This window comes from Chelonia mydas, chromosome 16 (assembly GCF_015237465.2).
Source record: "Chelonia mydas isolate rCheMyd1 chromosome 16, rCheMyd1.pri.v2, whole genome shotgun sequence".
NCBI classification, from domain to species: domain Eukaryota; kingdom Metazoa; phylum Chordata; order Testudines; family Cheloniidae; genus Chelonia; species Chelonia mydas.
The window spans coordinates 13,652,017-13,674,217 of NC_057857.1; the positions used below are offsets into that span (position 1 = coordinate 13,652,017).

The 22,201-nt window shown below is 49.1% G+C and overlaps 1 protein-coding gene across 1 annotated transcript in view; it reads left to right on the top strand.

Annotated features, from left to right (window-relative positions):
- The window catches only part of PRRX2 (paired related homeobox 2), a 68,895-nt gene that overhangs the window by 42,640 nt on the left and 4,054 nt on the right, over window positions 1–22,201 (top strand). The window contains exons 2-3 of the mRNA XM_037879994.2: window positions 18,465–18,649; window positions 19,022–19,200. Coding sequence (XP_037735922.1) covers window positions 18,465–18,649; window positions 19,022–19,200 — 364 coding nt within the window. The remainder of the gene's footprint in view (window positions 1–18,464; window positions 18,650–19,021; window positions 19,201–22,201) is intronic.

Genomic DNA, 22,201 nt, shown 5'->3' on the forward strand with positions numbered 1-22,201 from the left:
TCCCTACATACCTGTGAATCCTGGGGCTCACCAGAATGAACGGTCAGCCTCCCTCCAATGAGGGAGCGGGCCACAGGCCCAGGAATGAACTAAAGACAGAGGACAACAAATGAAAATACAGGGACAGGAGTGAAGGGAATAGGTACAAAATGATGGACTCAGAAGTGACCACAGAGCTTCTCTCCTGAGGCTGCCAACAAAGGGGCCAAATAACGTCCGCTGCAGTTGTGAGTTAGCGACATGCTAGACTGAGATCACCAGGCCATTCATGGAGGAGCTACAGATTGCTATCAGCCTGCACCCGGATTCGAACAGGCGACCTAGTACCGAAAGGCCTTATAGCACATTAACCGCAGTGACCCTCCCAGGGTTCCCCTTTGTAAAATGGGGACGATACCTCCCAGTTTAAGTAGTTAACACTGGGGAAGGGCTTTGAAGTTGAGGAGCACGTTAAAATTGCTTTTGTGCTGCTGGCATAACGCCACCGCATACAGGATTATTTATTATATATTTCGACTACAGTAGTGTCTAGAGCCCCAACCAAGGCTTGTGTCTTTGTCTTGATTAGTTTATAGTCTAAATAAACAAGCATTCCCCCACCCCTCCTGTTTTACAGATGTGGAGCTGAGGCACTGCAAGCTTAAGTGACTTGCCAAAGTCACACACACAGTGCGTAGCAAAGCCAAGAACTGCATGCAGATCTCCCACGTCCTAGGCCAGTGCCTTAACCGCAAGACCATCACTCCTCCCCTATAAGAAGCATAATAAAAGCACACAAATAACCACCCAGCATTACAGTGCCCTTAAGGTCCCCTGAATGGAGCTCATTCAACCAGGAGAGCTAGAGTGAAGATCTCTCTCTCACCCACCCACACCCACACCCCTCCTTCCCTCTCTTGCAATTAATTCACGAAGCTGCCGAGAGGACAGAAATCCCCCTCGGGTGAGCTAAGGACAACTTGAATTTTGACTCTCCCTTCTTGTGTGGGTGAAAGCCAGATCCTCAGTGCAACTTTAACGTCGTTTCTTTTGTGGTTTAATTTCCGCTGTAGCTCCATCTGTCTTAAAACTGTAGGAGCTTCGACACAATGGACCCAAGAGGCTGCTTTAGAGCCATCACCGTCTATTGTGCAAGTGTGTAATTACAGACTCTTTCGCATGCACATGATTCCCTTGGCAGCTTATGAAAGCTCTCCTCGGGGTTGTACTGACCCGCATAGTGCTGGCCGCAGGAGGGAGTTTTAGTTTGCAGAACACTGGATAAGAGAGCAGACTTTAACTATGGGCAGACAGGCCAAAAGCTAGAAATCTTTATGCAACAGTCATTGTCACAGATCACGGCTTGTGTGCTCTCGCCTGTTGTTACAAATGCAGTAACAGAGGCCTGGTTTACAATGGGGAGTTGCTCTAGTTCCAGTTAAACCTGCTTGAAAGCTACAATTTGCACCAGTGACTCTTACTCCCACTCTGCTGGGACAAACCGTAGCTTTGTGCCCACGAGGGGTCCGTGCTGGTGCAGCTACAGCAGTGTCTTAGGATGGACGGCACGTTCCCCGGTGGACAAGGCCTCAGCCTCTCCCAAAGTTCTTTTCAGAGTCCCGAACTCGTTAACATCATGGCCAAGTCACATTCACCGTTTCATTTGGGCAAAATAACAGGTTGCTTCTCGGGCCTCTGTTCAAATCCCGTCCTGATCAGCAGGGACAGGACGTTGCTAGGTGATGACTCTTCAGTGGCTTGTGTGAAATATGCTTGTCTCAGCTGAGATCCCAGTGAGCAAGTGGCTGCAGCGCACACGCACACGCGCGCACACACACACACACACACACACACACACACACACTCTGTCTCTCTCTCTCTCTCTCCCTCTCCCTCCCCCCCGGAACTGGCTTGCTGATTGGCAGTTTCAGCAAGGACTGGATGGGCTGAGAAGATGGAATGATCATCTCGCCCTTGAGAGTCGGCCTGCCCGGGCCGTGTGGGAGAACTTTGCCCTGTGCGATACCTGTCCTGTGGGAGGACTTTTTCCTCCATAGCTGTCATTCCAGTTCCTTCCCCTCCTGAACACCATGTCCTCCTCCACGGAGGACTCATTGAAGAGGGGCCCAAACCAAAACCCCAGGCCCACATGTCCCCAGGCCAGGTGGGAGGGGCGACCAAACCTTATTGCAATATTCCACCCTCCTTGAACCTTTCCCCACCCACTGAGGCCCTGGCAGCCACTCAAGTTGAGGACCATTCTCCCTTACTATTAATTATGGAAAAAGAAAAGGAGGACTTGTGGCACCTTAGAGACTAACCAGTTTATTTGAGCATAAGCTTTCGTGAGCTACAGCCACTTTTATGCATCCAATGAAGTGAGCTGTAGCTAACGAAAGCTTATCGCTCAAATAAATTGGTTAGTCTCTAAGGTGCCACAAGTCCTCCTTTTCTTTTTGCGAATACAGACTAACACGGCTGCTACTCTGAAACCTATTAATTATGGGTTATTTACATTGAGGTAATGCCTAGGAGTGCTAGTCATAGACCAGGAGCCCATTGTGCTAGGTGCTATACGAACACTGAACACAGAGATGGCCCCCGCCCCAGAAAGCTCGGGAACCCTGTTGACTCTACATCCTCTTCACTTGTGGGGTTTGCCCCTGGACAAGGCAGGGCATTCTCTCCCCAGCTCAAAGCATCCTGGGTAACATTTTTACAAGGTGCAGGGCTTCAAAGATATGTAGGCATCCAACGCCTCGTGAAAGTCAGACATGGGCTCCTAAGTCTCTTAAAAACTTTTGATCCTCCCCACATCTCATTGCCTCCTCCCCAGCTCTCCAAGCCCAGGGCAGCTCCAGGCAGCAGAGAGAAGAGTCCCTCTGCCTATTCAGGGTGCTAACCCTGCAGCTCCATGCCCAGTCCTTTGTATTTATTGATTATCCTCTCCCTTGTTGAGCAGACCCTCCTAGAAACTTGAACAGGAACACTTTATTCCCTGTTAACTCGCCTTCCCCATTATGTAAGTGTGGGAGGGAAATGCAACAACTTCCGCTGACGTATGCGCCTTGCTCTGCCCAAACGCCTTTGTTTGTGCCCTGGCCTCATCTAGATCAACACAGCTCTGGGGCAAGTGTCTTTTTGAGTCTAAGTACTCCCGTGGAGACAGCTCAAACCCTTGCAATTTTGTTGGTCCTGCCTAGAGTTAATGTTAAAAAGAATATCAGCAGTATTGTAACTTAACAGTTAGGGGCTAGATCCTCACCTGGTGTCAATCAGTGTAGCTCCATTGACTTTGGGAGAGCTACGCTGATTGACACCAGCTGTTGTTCTTTATTATTTATATTGCGATAATGCCTAGGAGCCCAGTCACGGAACAGGGCTCTGCGGTGCAAGGTGCTGTACAAACCCATAACAAAAAGACGGTCCTTTCTCCAAAGGGTTTACAGCCTAAATAATTTCTGTTCTTAGGCCCCAACCCATCTGCCTTTATTCACTCAAGCAGCCCCACTGAAGTAAATGGGCTTATTCCCAATTCATGTGAGTAAGGATGGCAGGTTCAGAGTCTTTTAGTTACACTGGTATAAATCCAAATTAGGTCCATTTAAGTCAGTGGAATTGCTCTGACTTTACACCATGTTACTTACAGCAAGATTTGGTCCCTAGACGCCAGAGCCCATCCTCCAGCTGTGAGCCAGGGCACTCTGCACTGGGTAAGTCCCTCTCGTAGCAGGTTTTCAAGCCCGCTTGCAGGATGAAATGAGAGCTGGGAAGAGACAGCCAGTCCCTTCTCCTGGCTAACGCTGGATCATTTTGGAAATCATAATGTTCCAGACAACAGAGCTTCTGCCGCTGCCCTGGGCTCACACACATCTCCTGACTTTTCAACATACATTGGCCCTGCCTTAACTTCTTCCTAAACCGGACACCTCTCGCCACCAGTCCTCTTTGGTGTTCTTGCCCTTCAAATATGTTACCCTGTTACCTATCATCTAGGTGTGGAACCCTACCTACTGCTGCTGCTGTCCCACTTTGGTCTATTAGACCCATCTAGTGCAGACATCTTTGTGGCCAGGATTCGCAGGATGGTGGCACAAATCGCAGGAGAGATGGTCCTTCCCTTCCAGAGTGATTCTGGCCCCTGGCACCCATATAAACATCTGATCTGCCCCACCAGCGCGAGGGGCCTGAACCAAACTCCTCGGTGTGAATGTTTTGCCAAAATGGGCAATCGTGCACCCCATGCACACGGACGGATCTGCATGTGCATCTTTTGGGGGGCACAGTTCTGGGGGTTCCTTTGAAGCCCATTGATTTGGGGGGATACATATAACATCCAAATATCTACATAGGCTTTTGGGCATCCCCACTGGAGAAGCAGCTCTGGGTAGGGCCCCTGCCTCCTGGCCCACAGAACGGGGTGCTTGCGCACTTCCCCGACACCACAGCAAGGTCTATGGCAGCGCAGGGCGGGGGCTGGTGGTTTCTGATGGGTGCAGACTGCAGCTTCATACTCTGCTGCTGTCTGTCAGTGACTGGAAGGGAAAGACCCTCACGGGACAGCTTTGGCCTCCTCTTTGGTCCCGGCTTTCGCTGCTCTTTTTAAACAGACACTTTCCCCCAGCAAAACTGGCAGCCTGTAAAAATGTGTCAGTGTTTCAGTTTTTTCACAGTTAATGAGGTGAAACATCCTCGGAAACATTCGGCTGTAACGTTGCTACAGTAGCGGAGACCTGCTTCCCCCCGCGCGCCCCCCCCCCCCCCATTTTTTTTTCCATGTACTCTACTTGTGCTGGAGAAGTTTCCGTAGGATTCAGCAATTCTTCAGCCTCTCCCCCTTCCACACGCACTTCGCTTGGCTCCATTCTGAGCCTGGGCCCTTCCACAATGAGCTCGTGCGTTGCTCTTTGTTCGAAATCTCACCACAGAGTGGAAAAAGCCAGAGCGGCAAGCGGGCTGGTTATTGATATGGGAGCCAAGTCTCGGGGCTTCTTGCATATTTCCTTCTGTCGGGTGGTTTTGCTTCATTTCTTAACAGTGCCACATGCCTTCAACCCGACGCCACTGTTGATGGCCAAAGCTTCTCCCTAGTAGATGTTGACCGTCAGCGCCAATGGTACACCTATTGGGATGATTATTCCCCCACCCCCACCCCATGTGATGGCAAGGGGGAGTGACCCGTTGCATCCAGCCATGGAGCTCCAGAGCCAGTGTTTGTGGCTTGGCAACGCCGCACAGAGCTGTGCACACGTGATCCTGGCAGGATGCAATCAGCCAGAATATTCCACGTATGATTTATGCAACCAGCACAGTGATCACTGCTATGAAAGCTCCCCCCTTAATCCACAAACGCATTTCTGGAGATGGAGTAGCCCATGAGGGACGGGGCTGATTGGGGGTTGGCTTTTGGCAGGTGGGGTGGAAAAGAGGCGAGGATAAGCATTCATTTGATAGCAAAACATTTTTTTCCTGCCCGGCCTCGGGAGAGGTCTAAAGCGAGATCTCTGCAGAAGGAAGGTGTGTGTGTGTGTGGGGGGGGGGGGAGTGCAATTCCTGCAGTCTCATGACGACTCTATTGGCTGAGGGTTTAGCTTTCTCTCCACTTCTTACACATGCCCAGAAGTGAGCTTACTGTATGTCTACACTGGAGCTGGGGTAGACGTACCCATCCTAGCTGCAATCACTTAGTGTAGCCACGGCTGCATGGGCAGTGAGATGGGCTAGCTGCCCCGTCTGAAGCCCTGGGAACGTACTTGGGGCAACCAGCCCACCCTGCCACCCACGCAGCTGTGGCTACATTCACTCGACCGGAGCAAGCAAGGGCACGTGTGCCCAAACTGCAGATTATATCTGCTTGCAGAGAACATCCCTTTCCATGGCAAATGGCTCCTGGGGAATGTGGGATGATTCATTAAAAGAGTTCATTGCAAAAGGCCTGGGAGAGCCATGTCTTACTTTTGTGAATGTCCCCGGGGGCTTAACTGTGAGAGGCAGGTTCAGTACAGAACTGCTCATGCATCCCTGGCACATCCATAAAAACTAAGCTTGGCCCACGGATGCTGGCCAAATGGCACAGCTCAAGGGGTTGGCATCACCCTATATTGCACCTGGCTACATTAGAGGTGGTTCCCTTCTTTGAAACAGCTGAGTTGCTGGTATTCTTTAGTTCTGAGCCTTCATGAGGACTCAAGACAGTGTCAGTAGCAGGTTCTTGCTTTTGGGGATGGCCCACCAGAGCTTTTCTTTCTCAGCCATCAGAGCATTTGGCTCATTGCCCAATAGGTCCAGATTGAACCACTCCCTTCCTTTTCTGGATGGGTAGACGACGTTTCGTATTGCTGATGAAATGCCCTATAACTTATTAAATATGTGTCTAACCATATTTGGAGTTGACAATTAGGGGCGCAGTCCGGCACCACTGAAGTGAATAGGAACTTTGTGTTGGCATCAGTGGGCACAAAAATCAAGCCCTAATTGCCCAGGGCAGCTTGCTTGTGCTCCGTGGTGCACCTGCTCTAGTCCTCACCCAAAGCCATGGAAGTCAGTGGAATGATTCCCATTGACTTGACTGGGCTTTGGGTCAAGCCCCATGGCCTTGTCTGAAAACTTGTTGCGTAACTTTGCAGCAGGAGAACACTCAGTGGACCTCAGGGAACACTGCTTGGGTCAGTTCATTTCACGCCAAGAAAGCTTCTTCAATTCCGGGATCAAGAAGTGACTTCAAACCCTGAGGCAAAACGAAAAGTGACAGCTGGGTTCCATAGAAAAGATCATTCTCTTCTTTCTCTTAGGGAAGGCAGCGTGACCTAGTGGATAAAGCACTGGACTGGGCCCCACGAGACTTGTGGTTCTCGTCCCAGCCCTGTCTCTGACCAGCTGTGTGATGCTGAGCACCTGCACCTGTCATGTCTATCTAGATTATAAGGTCTGTGGGCAAGGGCTGTCTCTCACTGTATGTACAGTCCCTGGCACAATGGGGCCCTGATCTCAGCGGGAGCCTCTAGGTGTTACAGCCACACAAGTAATTAAAAAAATCTCACTCCCTTGGCCTGCTCTTGCTCCCACTGAAGTTAAGCAGAGTATTGCTTTGACCTGAATGGGGCAGGTTTGGACCTCATCCTGCAAAGTGCTGAGCAAAGTCAATGGGAGTGGAGGGTGCACAGAACCTTATGGGAAGCACTCAGCACCTTGCAGGATCCAGCCTAGCGTCAGCAAACTGATGCATCTTAATTGTTTCCCACCCCTCACCAAATCTTTCTGTGGCAGACAGTTTTGCATTCCTGGGCTGAGGGTGGCGGGGGCGCAGATATTTCCTCAGTTGAATTTTTCAGTCTAGAAGATGGAAAGCAGGTCCCAGCCCAGATAGCCAGTTTGGTTATACAAATGCAGTCAGCTTTCCAAACTAGCAGACAGCTCAAAGCACAGACACCAGCATAGTCCACAGACGCTGACCTTGGGTGTCAGCCTGCCTATGCTTTTGCAATCTTGCATCTGTATTGTGTAACGCAGGCCAAATTCAATAAAAGGAATAATTGAAAACAACATCACAGGGGCAAGCAAACACTTTCAAAAGTCAGGGCTTTCAATTACCTCTCAGGCATAATAGCTTTCATAACATAATTTTTAGAGATTAAATGTTTTTGTAGAGTATTTGGTTCCAACCATTTCCATAACTGTCAAATGGGAAATTCAGTGCAGCCTAGTGGTTAGACCAGGGGACTGAGCATCTGGATGCCTGGGTCCTATTCCCAGACGACTCATGCTGTGACCTTCAGCAAGTCTCTCTCTGCCTCACTTTCTCCCCTTCTGTGGGACCCAATTCAAGAAAGCACATGAGTTAAGTCCGTTCCTATTCAAGAGAGCACCATAGCATGTGTTTGGTTTTAAACACAGCAGGTTTCAAGTTAAACAAGTGCTTCAGCGCTGTCCTGAACAGGAATACTTTCCTGAGCCATAATCTAAAATGGGGATGACACTGTTTAGGAAATTTGGAGTTACCTAGTGGTTAGAGATGGTGACTTGGAGTCAGAACTCCAGATTCTGTTCCCAGCTGATTTGAAATGTGACTTGCAACAAATGACCTTACTTCTTTGTGCTCAGTTCCCCCCTTTACCTCCCTTCTGGGGAGGAATTATGATGAATTAACATCTGTAAAGGGCTTTGAGTTCCTCAGATGAAAAGTGCTGGCAAGAGAGACAATTATTATTGTTCAAGGGTTGGGGAAAAAGGACACAGAAAAAACAACTCTGCAGCCCCTGAATCATTTACTCCACAGATTAATCCAAAGGGAAACATTTAAAATAGATTTCATGATTTAAGGAACAAGTTAAACAATTGCACATGAAATCTACGCGGATGTCATTGCTGTAGTTCTTTTGGTTTCCCTGAAGTAATATAATGGCACTCCACATGTGTACTGAGAAAGACCATGGGAGAAATGAAAGACATTGTTTTTCCAAAGGATTTCTTGGCTGTAAACGCCCCCCGCTGCCCTGCGGCTTCCCTGATTAAGGCCCAGTGTTAATTTGTTAAATCCACATCAAATGCCCGGAGAACCAGTTGTTTATTTTTGCTAATTCAGCCGTCTGAGATCAAATTGGGGTTTTATTTGTTAAGGATAAACGTTAATTAATAAAAGCTATTTATTTGGTTAGAGATGGCCGCAGCCTTGGGGTCATATACGCCGTGATCATTATTTCAAACAAAACAAACCCAAAACGTCTCTCAACAGTTTGAAAATGGCACAAACTTAGAGGGTTGAATTTATTTGTCTTAGGAAGAATTTACAGTTAATTCCCTCCAGGCTATTTAAAACCTTAAATTATACGGAATTGGGGGCGGAGGGGGGGAAGGCTGGGATGGGAGGGAGCGAAGTGGGAGGAAGAAAGGGAGGGGAAGTGACTGTAAAGGAGATTTGATCATTTGGCTGGGTGAAAAAAATAAAACTGAAAAAAGTCTTTGGCAAACTGTCCACAACTAAATGGAATGTGTGAAATAATTGAATGGCAGAAACCTGTGCTCTGCTCGGGGTTCTACATTGCAACGCAACCGGGCGAGATGTAACTTTAGCTTTTAGAGATGTGGGTCTGACATCCCCCCTCCCTCCCAACCAGGCCAGAGATGCAGGAGGAGGAGTGTTGTGTGTTCACCACCAAATCAGAATGGTGTCAGGGTGGAAGCTGCTGTACCGGGAATGGGCTGCACATAGCGAGGAAGGGGATGAGTGGTTAAAGCCGTCTGAGAGCATGTGGCCAGAAGGGACCACCCGACCATCTAAGTCTGACCTCCTGCATGTCACAGACCACGAGCACCACCCAGCGCCCGCACCCCAAGCGGAACTGAGATTGAAATAGGAACGGAGGGAGCTCTCCCAGCACCAGCCAGTGTCTCTCGCACTGCTCCCCAAAGCCAGGGGATGAGGGGCACCCTCCTGCTCCCTCCACTCTGCCTTATTTTAACCCCCAGGCTCATTTCTACCCCTAGCCCACAGTGGTAGAACCATTCGACAGGCACTACACTAGCACTGGGGCTGACAATTTCGGCCTCCGCCCCCTCCACCCCCGATAGGGGTTCCCAAAACCTTCCCAAAGCAGTCGGGCACCAGGAGCTGAGCTTAGCAGCCTACGGGGATCAGAACCCCTGCATTCAGGGCCTTGCCTGAGTGGCAGGATTAGGCCTTAAATAAACACGGATGGCCTAGATATCCATCCCCTGTTGACTTAAGGTAGCTCAGCCCCTGAGAAATCAGGCCATTCCCCCTTAGATTCATCTCAAAGCAAGAACTAGGGGAGGCAGTTTCCACTTGGAAGGTGCAGAAAAGCACTGAGGACCGTAAATTCCATTATAAAAATCTCCCCTTTCCACACAAGGTGACGATGGCCGGGTGCCCGGTTTTCAACTGAAAAGTCCGGTCAAAAAGGGGACCTGACAGCGTCCGGTCAGCTCTTCTGACCGGACACCTAAAGTCTGGTTACTGTGAGTGGGGAAGGTGCTGGGTCATTACCCGTGCCAGTCCCTACTCAGCCAGGGCCACCTCCTGCCTGCGTCGGGCGGCTGCAGTTCCCAGTCCCAGCAAAGCAGGTGAGTACCTCCTGACTTGGGCAGGGGAGTTGGAGGGGAAAAGCAGTGAGCTAAGAGGTGTGAATGGGGAAAGGACCTCGGGGGTGAAGAGGCAGGACAGGGGAGGTTCCGGCACTCCTGCTGCAGTGTCCGGTTTTTAAATATTACCAAGTTGGCAAACCTAGTGAGGCCTACAGGAATAGTACACTTGCCTGAATGAAAGGGAATTGCCACCTCTCCCCGAATACGGGCACAACTCTCCCATGGAGCAGGGAAAGTCCATGTAGATGAGGCACATGTAGAAATTGAGACATTCCACTCATTGAGTTCCAACATGTAAACGGATGTAATTTTAATGCAAATCTAAATAAATAATAATAATAGATTCAGATTGCCTCTATCATGGCTGCATTGAGTTCATTAATCCCTTGTGAACAGCGGTCATAAATCAAATCTGAAACCGTGGTGGAGATGTAGGGAAAATTCCCTTTCTGATGGCACATAGTGTAACTTTCTACTACTAATAGCCTAGGAGGAGTTCCAGGGTTAAAATCCCTCACTACATATATATTTAACCATGACCCAGATTTGCTATAATACCTGGTTTTCTAGTCTCAACTCAGCAAATATTTATTAAAGAAAACTGCGAGGAGCACAGAGGAGAGGTGCAAACTCAGCAGAGCAGCCTTGAGCTGCTTAGAAAATGAACATCACAATACCGCCTTAGGGCCTGATCCTGCAGGCTCAGTGACTCCAAACTGGCATGTTACCCGGGTACGGAACGTAGGATCAGGCCTGTATCTTGCCAGAGCAGTTTTCCTACAAGCCACAGGTCCGAACCTGCTCTCACTGAAGCTAAATGATAAAACTTGCATAGATGCGACGGGACAAGGATCGGACTGTCTGACATGCTTTATGGGGTTGCCTGATAGCATAGCAGTGTTAAGTAAAGAACGGCCAGGACGAGGACAAAGGCAGAAGAGGCAAAGGAGAAAAGTGAGGCTATCCAATGGGATGATCAAGATTAATTTAAGAAGAGGACCATAAGGGCTGTGATTTGCAAAGGAGCCTTAGAGGGTTAAGCCCCAAAGTAAAATGTTCAGAAGCGCCTGATGTCTACACAGCATATCGTAGCATGGGTAGGGCGCAGCCGTTCTATCTTTAATCTAGCTAGTGTGGGTAACAAGAGCCAGGCAGACGTGGTGGCTCGGGCTTCAGCACAATCTCGCACCCAGACCACAAACCTGTCAGGGAGCATGGGGACACACATTGGTTGCTAACCATACAGAAGCCTGTTTCACCATGTCTACGCGGCTACTGTTACCAGTGCAGTGGTACGTCTCCCATGCTACAGTCACACGTTCCCTTGCAGCATAGCTGTACCCTAAGAGACTTAGAAACCTGCCTGGGGCACTTGGGAAGCTAAGTCCCATTGACTTTCCAATTAAACTTAGGCTCCTAAGTGTCTAAGTCCCTTTTTGAAAAATGGGACTTAGGCTCCTAAATCACTTAGGTGACTTTGAACATTTTATCCCATTTATCCCACAAGCTTGAAAATCCCAGCTCAAGTCTTTTGGAATGATTTACTATTTGGATGAGATTTTCAAAACCCTCTAAGTGACTCAGGAATACAAGTTCTACTGAAAGCCAATGTCCATTGGGCACTTTTGGAAATTCCAGCCTTTATTGTTAACGCTCCCCCGCGATGAGTGGGCTAGATTTAGTGTTAAACAGAAACAAGGTTCTAGTTTGTGCAATGTCTGAGACACACACACAAACTTGTTACAAAACGACAGCTTAATTCCATGTCTCGTATATTCCATTTAACGCGATTTCCCCTGGGGAATATGGTTTTCATCTCAGCGTTACTGAGCAGTCTCACTTTCCCTTTTTATCCTTGCAATGTCATCTTTCATTATTCGGTAATATTATCCCTCCTTCCCCTCTTTATTTTTTCCCCTCAGAGGAAATTGTAATCAGCAGAAAATAAATACACCATACAAAAAGTGGCCACAGGAAGGGGGAATGTTCACATGTCTCCTCTGACCTCTAGGTTGGACAATCAACCCAGTCAGTATCTCCAAGTGAGCCAGACAGTAACCGAAAAAAGACAAATGCAAACTTGCAAATTCTGTCCATCATTTCAACCCCTCCTTACCCCCTAATACGAGGCCTACGAAGTCCTTCAGGAGGGAAAGAAATCCAGTGCCGAGCTATTTCTGCCATTCCATAATTAACAAGTCTTATTCTTGGAAGAGCGTCAGGATGGGAACACACGTTCTAATTCCTTGGTGAAAATCACAGAGAAGCCAGTTAAATCACTTTTCCTCCTGTGCGTCTAAAGCTCAGAAGCGAATAGGGTTATCTTATGGCACAGCGGCCTTTGGCATGAGAAAGTAATGGCTGGATGGTCAGAGTTAGCTGTGGATTTCATGTAGGATTTGTGACTGCAGATGGAAATAGGATCTAGTAGGTTTATCCCCCTACCCCACCCCGCGAAAGGCACAAAAATGGAACGTTTAATGACATTCATTTTTTAATGTTGATTTCAGCTCTATCTTTTTATAGAACGGGTGATCGCTCCCAACCTTGCACACCATAAACCTGTCAGACACATGCCATCAGCAATTAGAGTGGCATTTATCTGGTCCTACAGCTCTGGAGTATGGGCAGGGCTCCAAAGCATGAGCTAATTGAGAAAAGATGTTGATTCATTATGGAGAAGGAGAACCCTGTCTCTGGGCTAATTAGAGGAATCAGACAGGTACATTTGGACCATGAGCGGCCTCGTGTGCAATCAACGGATGGGATTTTCTTTTTTTAAAGAGGGAAAAACCATCACTTAATGGAGAATTGATCTGGAAGCAGAAGGACCTATGTAGCATTCAGGAACAATCTTTCAAGGGAAGGTTTGATTAGGTGAGGAAAGGCTTTCACCAGCTAACAATAGCTTTTAAGAATTTGCCTGAAATGTGCTGCATGGTTTTGTGGCTCAGGAGAAGATCTCACTTGCACATGGTTTAGGGACACATTTAAACTAGCAAAGGGGCCTGAACATAAAAACTGGCCCCGTGCGCCCCCAGACTTTACAGCTCTTTAACAGCCCCGACAAAAAATGGTCCACCCCATTCCAAACACGGAAGGGGGGAGGGTATAATCCATATCGGAATCTTGCAGCTTGGGCCCATCTCCGATGCAAATCCTGCAGGGAAATCGTTTTACACAGTGGGTCTGTGGTAGCGCCTGACCCCATTTCCATTGAATTCCATGTGAGGCTTTGTGTGGATTTCAGTGGGAGACAGATCAGGAGTCCTGCTTTGCTAGGAGGGAAAGAGGGCAGACAGGCTGGGTGCTGCTGAGAGCACATTCTCCGCATGCCATTTGAAGAGTTAAATCTATAGGTACTGCTCCCTCAGTCTTTCAGCAGAGCAACCGGGAAGCTATCGCTCATGGGAAAGCCCTACAGGCAGATTTGAATAAGGATCAACCCAGCTGGGTTCAATAGAAATCACCATAAAACCCTATACCATTTAATAGAGAACGAGATCCTCTTTCTATAATTTGTCCATTAAACCCTATCGGGTGGTTGATAAATCCCATAGGGAGCTTATTGCTCCCTATTAAATTCTGTAGGGCTTTTCCATCAGGGATGGTTCCTGCATGCTGGCCCATGTCAATCCCAGGTTCTGGGAGGAAGCTGGGATGGCAGCGATCTGCCATATTTTTTTTAATCCTGAGGCTCAATAGTTTGCTGTATGAAAACAAAACCAAAAAAGGAGTTAAACTAAAAGGGGCAACTGTAAAATAGAGATTGGCAGCGAATTTGAGGCTCTCGACAGAACCAAGGGCTGGAGGGAATTCTCGGAATTTTATTTGGGATGCAAAGCTCAGTGGAGCCTAGACTGTGGTCTCCTGGGCGGGGCGAAGAGCGTCTTTCTCTCTCGGCTTTTGGACTCAACTTGTGTTTATTTCAGATTGAACAAACACGTGTCACCTTTCATAACATTCTCCCCTGCCCCCATCCTGGAGCGTCCCAAACACAGCCGTGCTCAGCTTCTACCAGCCCCAGGGTCCCTCTCTCCTCAGAGGGGTTTACAGGGGCAAACAAAGGATGAAACTTACCTGGAATGCAAAGATGTGTGACTTAAATGATCAGAAAGTGGCAGAACATAAGGAACTCCCCCCCTCTATTCAGACAACTACACCTCAGGCCCATGGTAGCTGAGGTCACCTTTCTTTCTACAGCCCATCAAGGGAGTTCCCATCTCACCATCCAGTCATGGGGAGGGTGGTCTCAATGGACAGCTCTCTTCCACTATCCCCTGGACACCTACTTGTTTTGGCTTTCGCAGAGGGATGAGTCTACCCTGACACAACACAAGACTTATTTAGTCACGCGTGTGGTGGAGCTGCACCAATAATAGGCCGGGGAGTAGGGTACGTGCTGGGTTTTGAGCCTGGGCTGTGGATTGTGAGAGGCCATTCTTACAAGGTGCAGAGCGTTCTCACCGCCTGTAATGTGTAGTGGTTCCTAATGATGGACGGCGTCCAGGGGTCTCAAGCCTCAATGTGCATTGGAAAGAAAGCACCAAAGCCTCATCTTACACCAGGCCATTGTCAGCACCAGCCACAAACCTAACCCCTCATTCTTGGCGATTTCAATTGCCACTTAGAATCATAGAATATCAGGGTTGGAAGGGACCTCAGGAGGTCGTCTAGTCCAACCCCCTGCTCAAAGCAGGACCAATCCTCAATTATTTTTGCCCCAGATCCCTAAATGGCCCCCCTCAAGGATTGAGCTCACAACCCTGGGTTTAGTAGGCCAATGCTCAAACCACTGAGCTATCCCTCCCCACTTCCCCAGGGTAACCACCGCATGGTTGTCAGGATTCCTGCCTTGAGCCAGGGAGAGCTGCCTCTGGAATTATGAACTAAATTAGGGTTGCCAACCCTCCCGGATAGTCCTGGAGTCCCCAGGGATTAAAAGATTAATCTTTAATGTAATGAAACCTCTAGGAATACGGCCAACCAGAATTGGGAACCCTGGACCTGATAGCAGTGGCGGCTTCAGTGGAGGTCCATGGCTGCAACTGCACCCCCAGAAATCGGGCCCAGATTAACCAGCATGCAATGCAACTTGCACAGGGCCCCTGTCTCAGGTTTGGGCCTGGCCGCCCCTCCAGAGGCAGCTGGGCCAAACCTGAGTGGCAGCGCTGTGGCCCTGTGCACCAAGTCACAATGCCTGGAGAGGGGCAGCTGAGCCCGGCCCCGGGCAAAAGGAGTCACAACCGCTGAGTGAGTCACTCTCCATGCCCCTGGGGCCTCCCCTCCGTGCTCGGCCAGGATTAGGGTTGTGAGGCTGGGATGGAGGTGCTGCTGCGGGTGGTCGGTGCCCCCTTGGAGGAGGTGCTCATTGAATGGGGAGGCTACATCCGCCCTGGCTTGATAGCCACAGGCAGAGCAGGGCTGAAGTAGGCTAGGCTTGGTCTATTCATTATTAAAATGGGAATGTCCCCAAAGTCTCTATCCGACCATATCAGTGATCCTCAGTGCTCCAGGCTACGGAGAGAGACTCTCAAATACAAAGGACAGCAAAGAAAGGGTGTACTCAGAAATTAGCAGCACAGATGCCTACTCTCGGTTTCCTTAACTGATAAAGCAGACAGCACAGACCAGGAATTAGGACAAGGGCTCAGGAATCTTAGGACACGTCTACACAGCAGAAGAAACCCCCCAAACCAACCAACCCACAGCAGCGAGCCTCAGAGCCCGGGTCAGCTGGCTTGGGCTTGTGGGGCTAAAACTAGCAGCGTAGATGTTTGGGCTCGGACTGGAGGCTGGACTCTGAAACCTGGCAAGGCAGGGAGGGTCTCAGAGTCCCACACACTGAGCCAGTTGACCCACGTTCAGACTCACTGCCACATGTCTTTTTCTGCGGTGTAGGCAGACCCTCAGGTTCTAGTCCCAACTTTGTTACAGACTCACTGTGTGACCTTGGTCAACTCACTTCACCTTTGTGTGCTTCACTTGGCCCCTTTGTAACACAGGGGTAATGCCTACCTTTGTAATGTGCTTTGAGATGCTGGAGCATCACAAAGGGTTATAACAGCCATGCACATTTCTACCACCCCACTCACCTGAGATTAGGGGTTTTTTTCTGGGGTAAGGGGTTTGATGGTCATCCAAATTATCTTTAGTTTGTCATGAGCATGGTAAAAGTAGGAATCAAATCAAATTGGATTACGTTGCCACATTGTATCAGATTCATGGTGCATCTACTCCAGTATCCTGTTACTGACAATGGCCAGCACCCGATGTTTCAGAGAAAGGTGCAAGAAACCTTGCAGTAGCAATGGAGTAAGGCACACAAGTTTCCATCTAGCCCTCAGTAGTTAGAGGGTGGCATGAGGGTTTATATTCCTTCCAGGAGATTTGGTGCCCGAGGTGGTACCATCTCATGACAATTTTGCAAAGCTGCATTAGAAGCCTTTTAGCAAGAGGCAACAATTTCTCACATCATAGGCTCTAACTTTGACATAAAGCAGAGAAATCCAATGCAACTCTGCTGTAAATCCATGGGATGTCATAAAACTAGTAACATTTCAAACCTTTCAAAAATACTTTCCCGCCATTGGTACAAATTGAACCCAGATGCTCTGCTAATGGAAAGAATAACGGAACAATACTCTGCTAAAGAATTAAAAACAACAACATACTTTCCCCACTGGGCCTCTGCAGGCAACTGACTGTGTCCTCCAGAACCAGTCTCCATCAGCCTGCCCCATCTCATGTGATGCTGGCGACAAAGAATGAATGAAAGTAACACTGGATGAAGGCCCAAGATGCGCCATACTCAGGCCTGGATCTGGGCCAAAAAGGCAAACAGACGGACCAGTGGCAGGCTTAAGGTTCAAAATTTCATGAGCCACAAAGATGGAAACAAATGCTGGGTGTGCGTAGAAATCTCAGAGGCTTGGTAACATTTGTTTCTAGCACTGGCTGGCCATGAGATCGTTCACCTTAAAAATCACGTCCTTCTAATTACCCTCCTGTTCCTTCCCACGTCGCAGACAGATGTAGCTGCTGCTATTTGAGGAACGGCTGGCAGGGGAGCTGGAACCATTTTTATAGGGAGAGTGCTGAAAGCCATTGGACAAAATGGTCTAATATATCACTGCTATTATTACTTCAAGCCAGGGAGTGCGGCTGCATCCCCAGCACGACTAGCTCCTGCATCCCGATGGCTGGTGTTAAGAGACTAAGACCCACATTTGCAGAATTTGCACGGATTTTGGGTGCTTCCATTTTTGGGTGCCCAACTTGAGACATTCTGGGGCCTGATTTGCTACTGTGCCGAGCTCCCACAGCTCGCATTGACTTCAGCAGGACTTGCTGGCACTTGTCACCTCTGAAAATCAGGCCCCAAGCATCTGATGTGGGGCTTCCAAATAAGCATCTGAAATTGGTGGCCACTTTTGGGAATGTTAAGCGTCGTACTTACACAGCACTTGGCATTCGTTAACTAGTTAAACCCTTTCCCTATTCATCCCCTACGAGGTAAGTATTACCCCCGTTTCACCCCTGAGAGAAACTGAGGCACAGAGAGGGGATGAGACATGTCCAGTGTGCCATGAGACACAGCCAGTGGCAGAGCTCGGACTGGAACCGAAGAACTGCTTCTCCTTCCCTTCCAGTGGCCCATGCTACTTCCCCTCGAGGTAGGCTTAGCAGGTTAGATTCTTATTGGTAAATGTCGGCAAACATTGATTTCACCACACGCTCACAGACTGAAGAAAAAATATTTCCATCAATGATCATCAAAATTTACAGACAAAGTAAGAAAAATACTGCTTGAGAACTGATTCCAGTTTGATTTCAGGGTATTTACTTTGTATATTTTGACAGGGGATGTTGACAATTTGAATTTTAATAGTTATAAAGCTTTAGCTTTTTGACTCGCAACGTCTGTTGTCAAACAATTACTCTCCCCGTCATCTGACCTCTCCCCCATAATTTCGTATCACTGTGAACATTTAAACTGGCAACATCAGGAGAAAATGCTTTCAAATAAACACTGATGTTATCCATCAAAATTATAAATGAGTTTAATTCTGCCATGCTTGGCTCTAGGGCTTGCAATGAAGGACAGGTTATGTTCCTCTGCTGAATTACAGACATCTGCACTTAGCAATGTCATCCCCCAGGCCCAGCAATGAAATCCTCTCTAAGAAGGTCAGTCACAGGCTTTGTTCACCCCTTGAAAAGAGACATAGGGCACTGCCCCTGCTGCACCCTGTCTAACACACCCCCCTCACCAGTGTGTGTGTGTGTGTCTGTCTGTCTGGCCAGGGAGAGGTGGGCTGGTTCCATGGACCTGTCACTTGTACCCAGCCCTCCTGGGATTGTTTCCTTTGTGCTCCCCCTAGGTGAGAGTCTGAGTCCGAGCCGGGGGGCTGCCAAGCGGAAGAAGAAGCAGAGGAGGAACCGCACCACATTCAACAGCAGCCAGCTCCAGGCTCTGGAGAGAGTCTTCGAGAGGACGCATTACCCCGATGCTTTTGTGCGAGAGGAGCTAGCGCGGAGGGTGAACCTCAGTGAGGCCAGAGTCCAGGTGAGCAAAGGGCTGGGGAGAAACTAGGTCTCTGCCTCCTGGCTCTAGGCAAGGATGCTGGCTTCCCCGCTCCCGTGGCCAGCTAGAACTCATGCCTCCCTAGAGTTCAGAATGACCAGGGCAGCGCACCCTCCAGGCCATCACAGCTCATCCGTGCCCACTGTGCCATGGCAGGAAGAGCAGAGGGGTCAGCGCCAGGCTGCCAGCCTGAGATCTGCCAGAATTAAGTAGGCCCCCTGCTCAGTGCAATCAGCCTGCTGCACTCTGCCCTGGGGGAGAGTGGGGCAGCTCCCCCTCTCCCTCCCACCTGCCTTGTCTGTGCCCCGGGTTAAGTGCGGCTCAGGTGACCAGTGCTGCCTCTCCTCCCGCTAGGTGTGGTTCCAGAACCGAAGGGCCAAGTTCCGCCGCAACGAGCGGGCGATGCTAGCCAACAGGTCCGCATCGCTCCTCAAATCCTATAGCCAAGATGCCGCCATTGAACAGCCCATGGCCCCCAGGCCGACTGCCTTGAGCCCAGAGTATCTCTCCTGGACCACCACATCCCCATACAGGTAAGTCCAGGCAGCCTCACCATTATCTTTCCCATCAATTCCCAAACTGAGTGGTCACTGCTGCCTTTCGGGAGGTGCTGGAGAGCCAGCCAAGGTCACCCGACCAGGCCTGCCCCTAGTGGGCCGAAAAGACTGTGAAGGGCGGGTGGCTGAGAGGCTGATTAGAAAACTGCTCCCCTGTCAAGGGAGAGAATTAAACAAACAGGAAATGGAGAAGGCACAAAGGCCACAGTGAAGTCACAGGGACTCTTTCCATTGGCTTAAACGGGAGTTGGGATGGGCCCTAAGGCCCCAAGTAGGAAGGAGAAGTTAGAATTGAACAAACTGCAGGCCCATTGGGCAAGATGTTGGCCTGCCGCTAGGACAAACACAGCCAGCGTATGGGATGGAGGCAATGATGTGTTGAGTTGAATGCAATGTTGTGGGAGCTGTGTCTGTCCCAGGTTATTAGGAGCCAAGGTGGGTGAGGGAATATCTGTTACTGGACCAACTTCTGTTGGCGAGAGAGACAAGCTTTCAAGCTTACACAGAGCTCTTCCTGAGGTCTGGGAAAGGTACTCCCAGTGCCTCAGCTAACTACAAGGTGGAACAGATAGACTGTGTGCTAACTCCTTATACTAGACTAAGGGACCATTCAAGGTGAAGTGGCCCATTAACACCACTGTAGTCATCGGACAAAAAAGTGGGGGTTAGCCGTTGTCTAGTTTCACCACAGGCGCCAACTTTCCAATGTGCCAGGAGGTGCTCGACCCCCAGCTCTATCCCAGGCCCCACCCCCACTCCCCTTTCCCCCAAGTCCCCAAACCCACCCCGCCTCTTCCCACCCCGGCCCCATTCCACCCCTCTCCCGAGCTCGCCACATCCACGCTCCTCCCCCTCCCCCAAAGAGCCTCCTGCATGCCGCAAAACAGCTGATTGCCGCAGGCGGGCAGCATGGGGAGGGAGGGAGAGGCGCTGATCGGCGGGGCCCACCAGTGGGCAGGAGGTGCTGCAGGAGGGAGGGGGGGCTGGGAGGGGGGCTGCCGCTGCATTTTTTCCCTGTGTGCGCTCCAGCCCTGGAGCACCCACGGAGGTGGTGCCTATGGGTTTCACTCACATAGTTGTTGTTAGGTCATTTAGTGCCCTGGATGAGGTACACGACACCACATGTTGCGATAGGCATGTGCAGGACCCATGGATCAGACTCCTCCTCAAAGGACACTGGACAACACCACTTTCAAAAGACGAGCCTGGGAGCTGAAATTCATAATTTTGCAAGAGGCTAAAAATCATGGTCTTAATAAAGACACTGGATTTATGGCTTATTACAACAATCTGTAGCCCACTAACCCCCCTTTTTGTCCTGTGACTACAGGGGTGACTTCCCCTTGAATGGTCCCTTGGAACACGCGCTAACTACTTATGCTAAACTATCTGTCCCACCTTGTATTTAGCTGCCTTTCCCAGACCTGAAGAAGAGCTGTGTGTGGCTTGAAAGCTTATCTCTCTCACCAACAGAAGTTGATCCAATAACAGAGATTACCTCACCCACCTTGTCTTTTAATGTTGAGTTTAAATATTTATAAGAGTGAAACTTGAGTGAGGACAATTAATATTCTAAGTGTCGGAGGCACATGGTGCTCCCCATGGGCCATGAGAACCAACAGAGATTTTTAGCAGCCTGAGCACTAATGACACCCCTCTCCCTCCCCCCTCCCCCCCCCAAGGGTAAAAGCAAAGCCCAGAAAGCTTTACAAGAGAGGGTTTTTTCAGTGGTTTAGGAATCCTCTAAACTATGGACAGACAAACTCAACAGGGTCAAATTCCTTTCTGGGGTAACTCCAGCAATTGCATCAGGGATGAATTTGTCCTGTTTTATCTAATCCAAAACCCACTTGGAAATGTAAACTCATGTTCTGCTTGGGAGAGCATCAAAATAAAGAGCTGGAGAGGGAGAGGAAGAGGGGAGGAGGGAAGAAATTCTAATGAATAAATAATTACAAGCAAGGGGTGGGTACAAGATAGACTCTCCCACCACCTTGGTTTCAAGTCAAGGGGCTCTTCTCCCCCACATACACTGCACAGGCTTTGCTTCAGCTAGGAAGAAGCTTCTTTTCACTTTTAAATAGAATTTCCTTTGGAAAAGCCATTCCAGGGAAGAAAGGGATTGCAAATTCACACCCATTTGTTGAACCCTGTAACCAGAGAGAGTCATAAAAACTGCACTGGGAGTGTCCATCCTTGAAAGCTTGACTCTTTTGTACAGACTGTGGAACTGAGAAATTGTAATGGGTGGGGGGGAACATCAGCCATCCCAGTCCTGGGTTCTCTCCTAGACCCGAGCGTGATCTGAATAAAGTCAGCTTGGGATACTTGCAGTAACGAATACCTTTCCCTAAGTGCTTTGAGAGCCTTGGAGGAAGAGCTTTGCAAAAAGGACCTAGAATTTCAGTTTTTAAGAGCCACAAGGGCAGAATATTGGTATGGAGACAGATGTTTGCTCCAGCATAATCCCCACCTGATTTGCTTCTGTATCTAAAGTCTGTTTCATTCTTCAGCCCTTGAGTGACAAACATCATTCTCCTCTTGTCATTGAGTGCTCAGATAGTGGGTTTTTCCTGTGCTACAAAGCTCGGATCCAGATCTGGACTTCAGGACATGTTCCTCTCTGGGTTTTTGACTCAATCCATTGCCAATCCTAGAGATCAAGTGTACAGACTGGAGCGAAATTCCCATATAATGTTCAGAGTGGGTAGGGAAGGGGTCTAGATCCAGGGTTTTGCCCTGGACCCATCTCAAACGTATTCAGTTTAAAAGCTAGAGGCAGGGACTTAATCATTTAAAGTGATTTGCACAAACTGCCTGCCTTCACTGAGCAGCATAAAACCATCCAGACCCTTACTATTGGCCTCAGCCGATTGTTTCCGAGAAGCTGGTGAAAGGAGCCAACTGCCTGACAACTTAAAACCAAATGAATCAAATAGAGAGGTGCTCTTCCACTAAAGTATTGCAGCATCAGCGT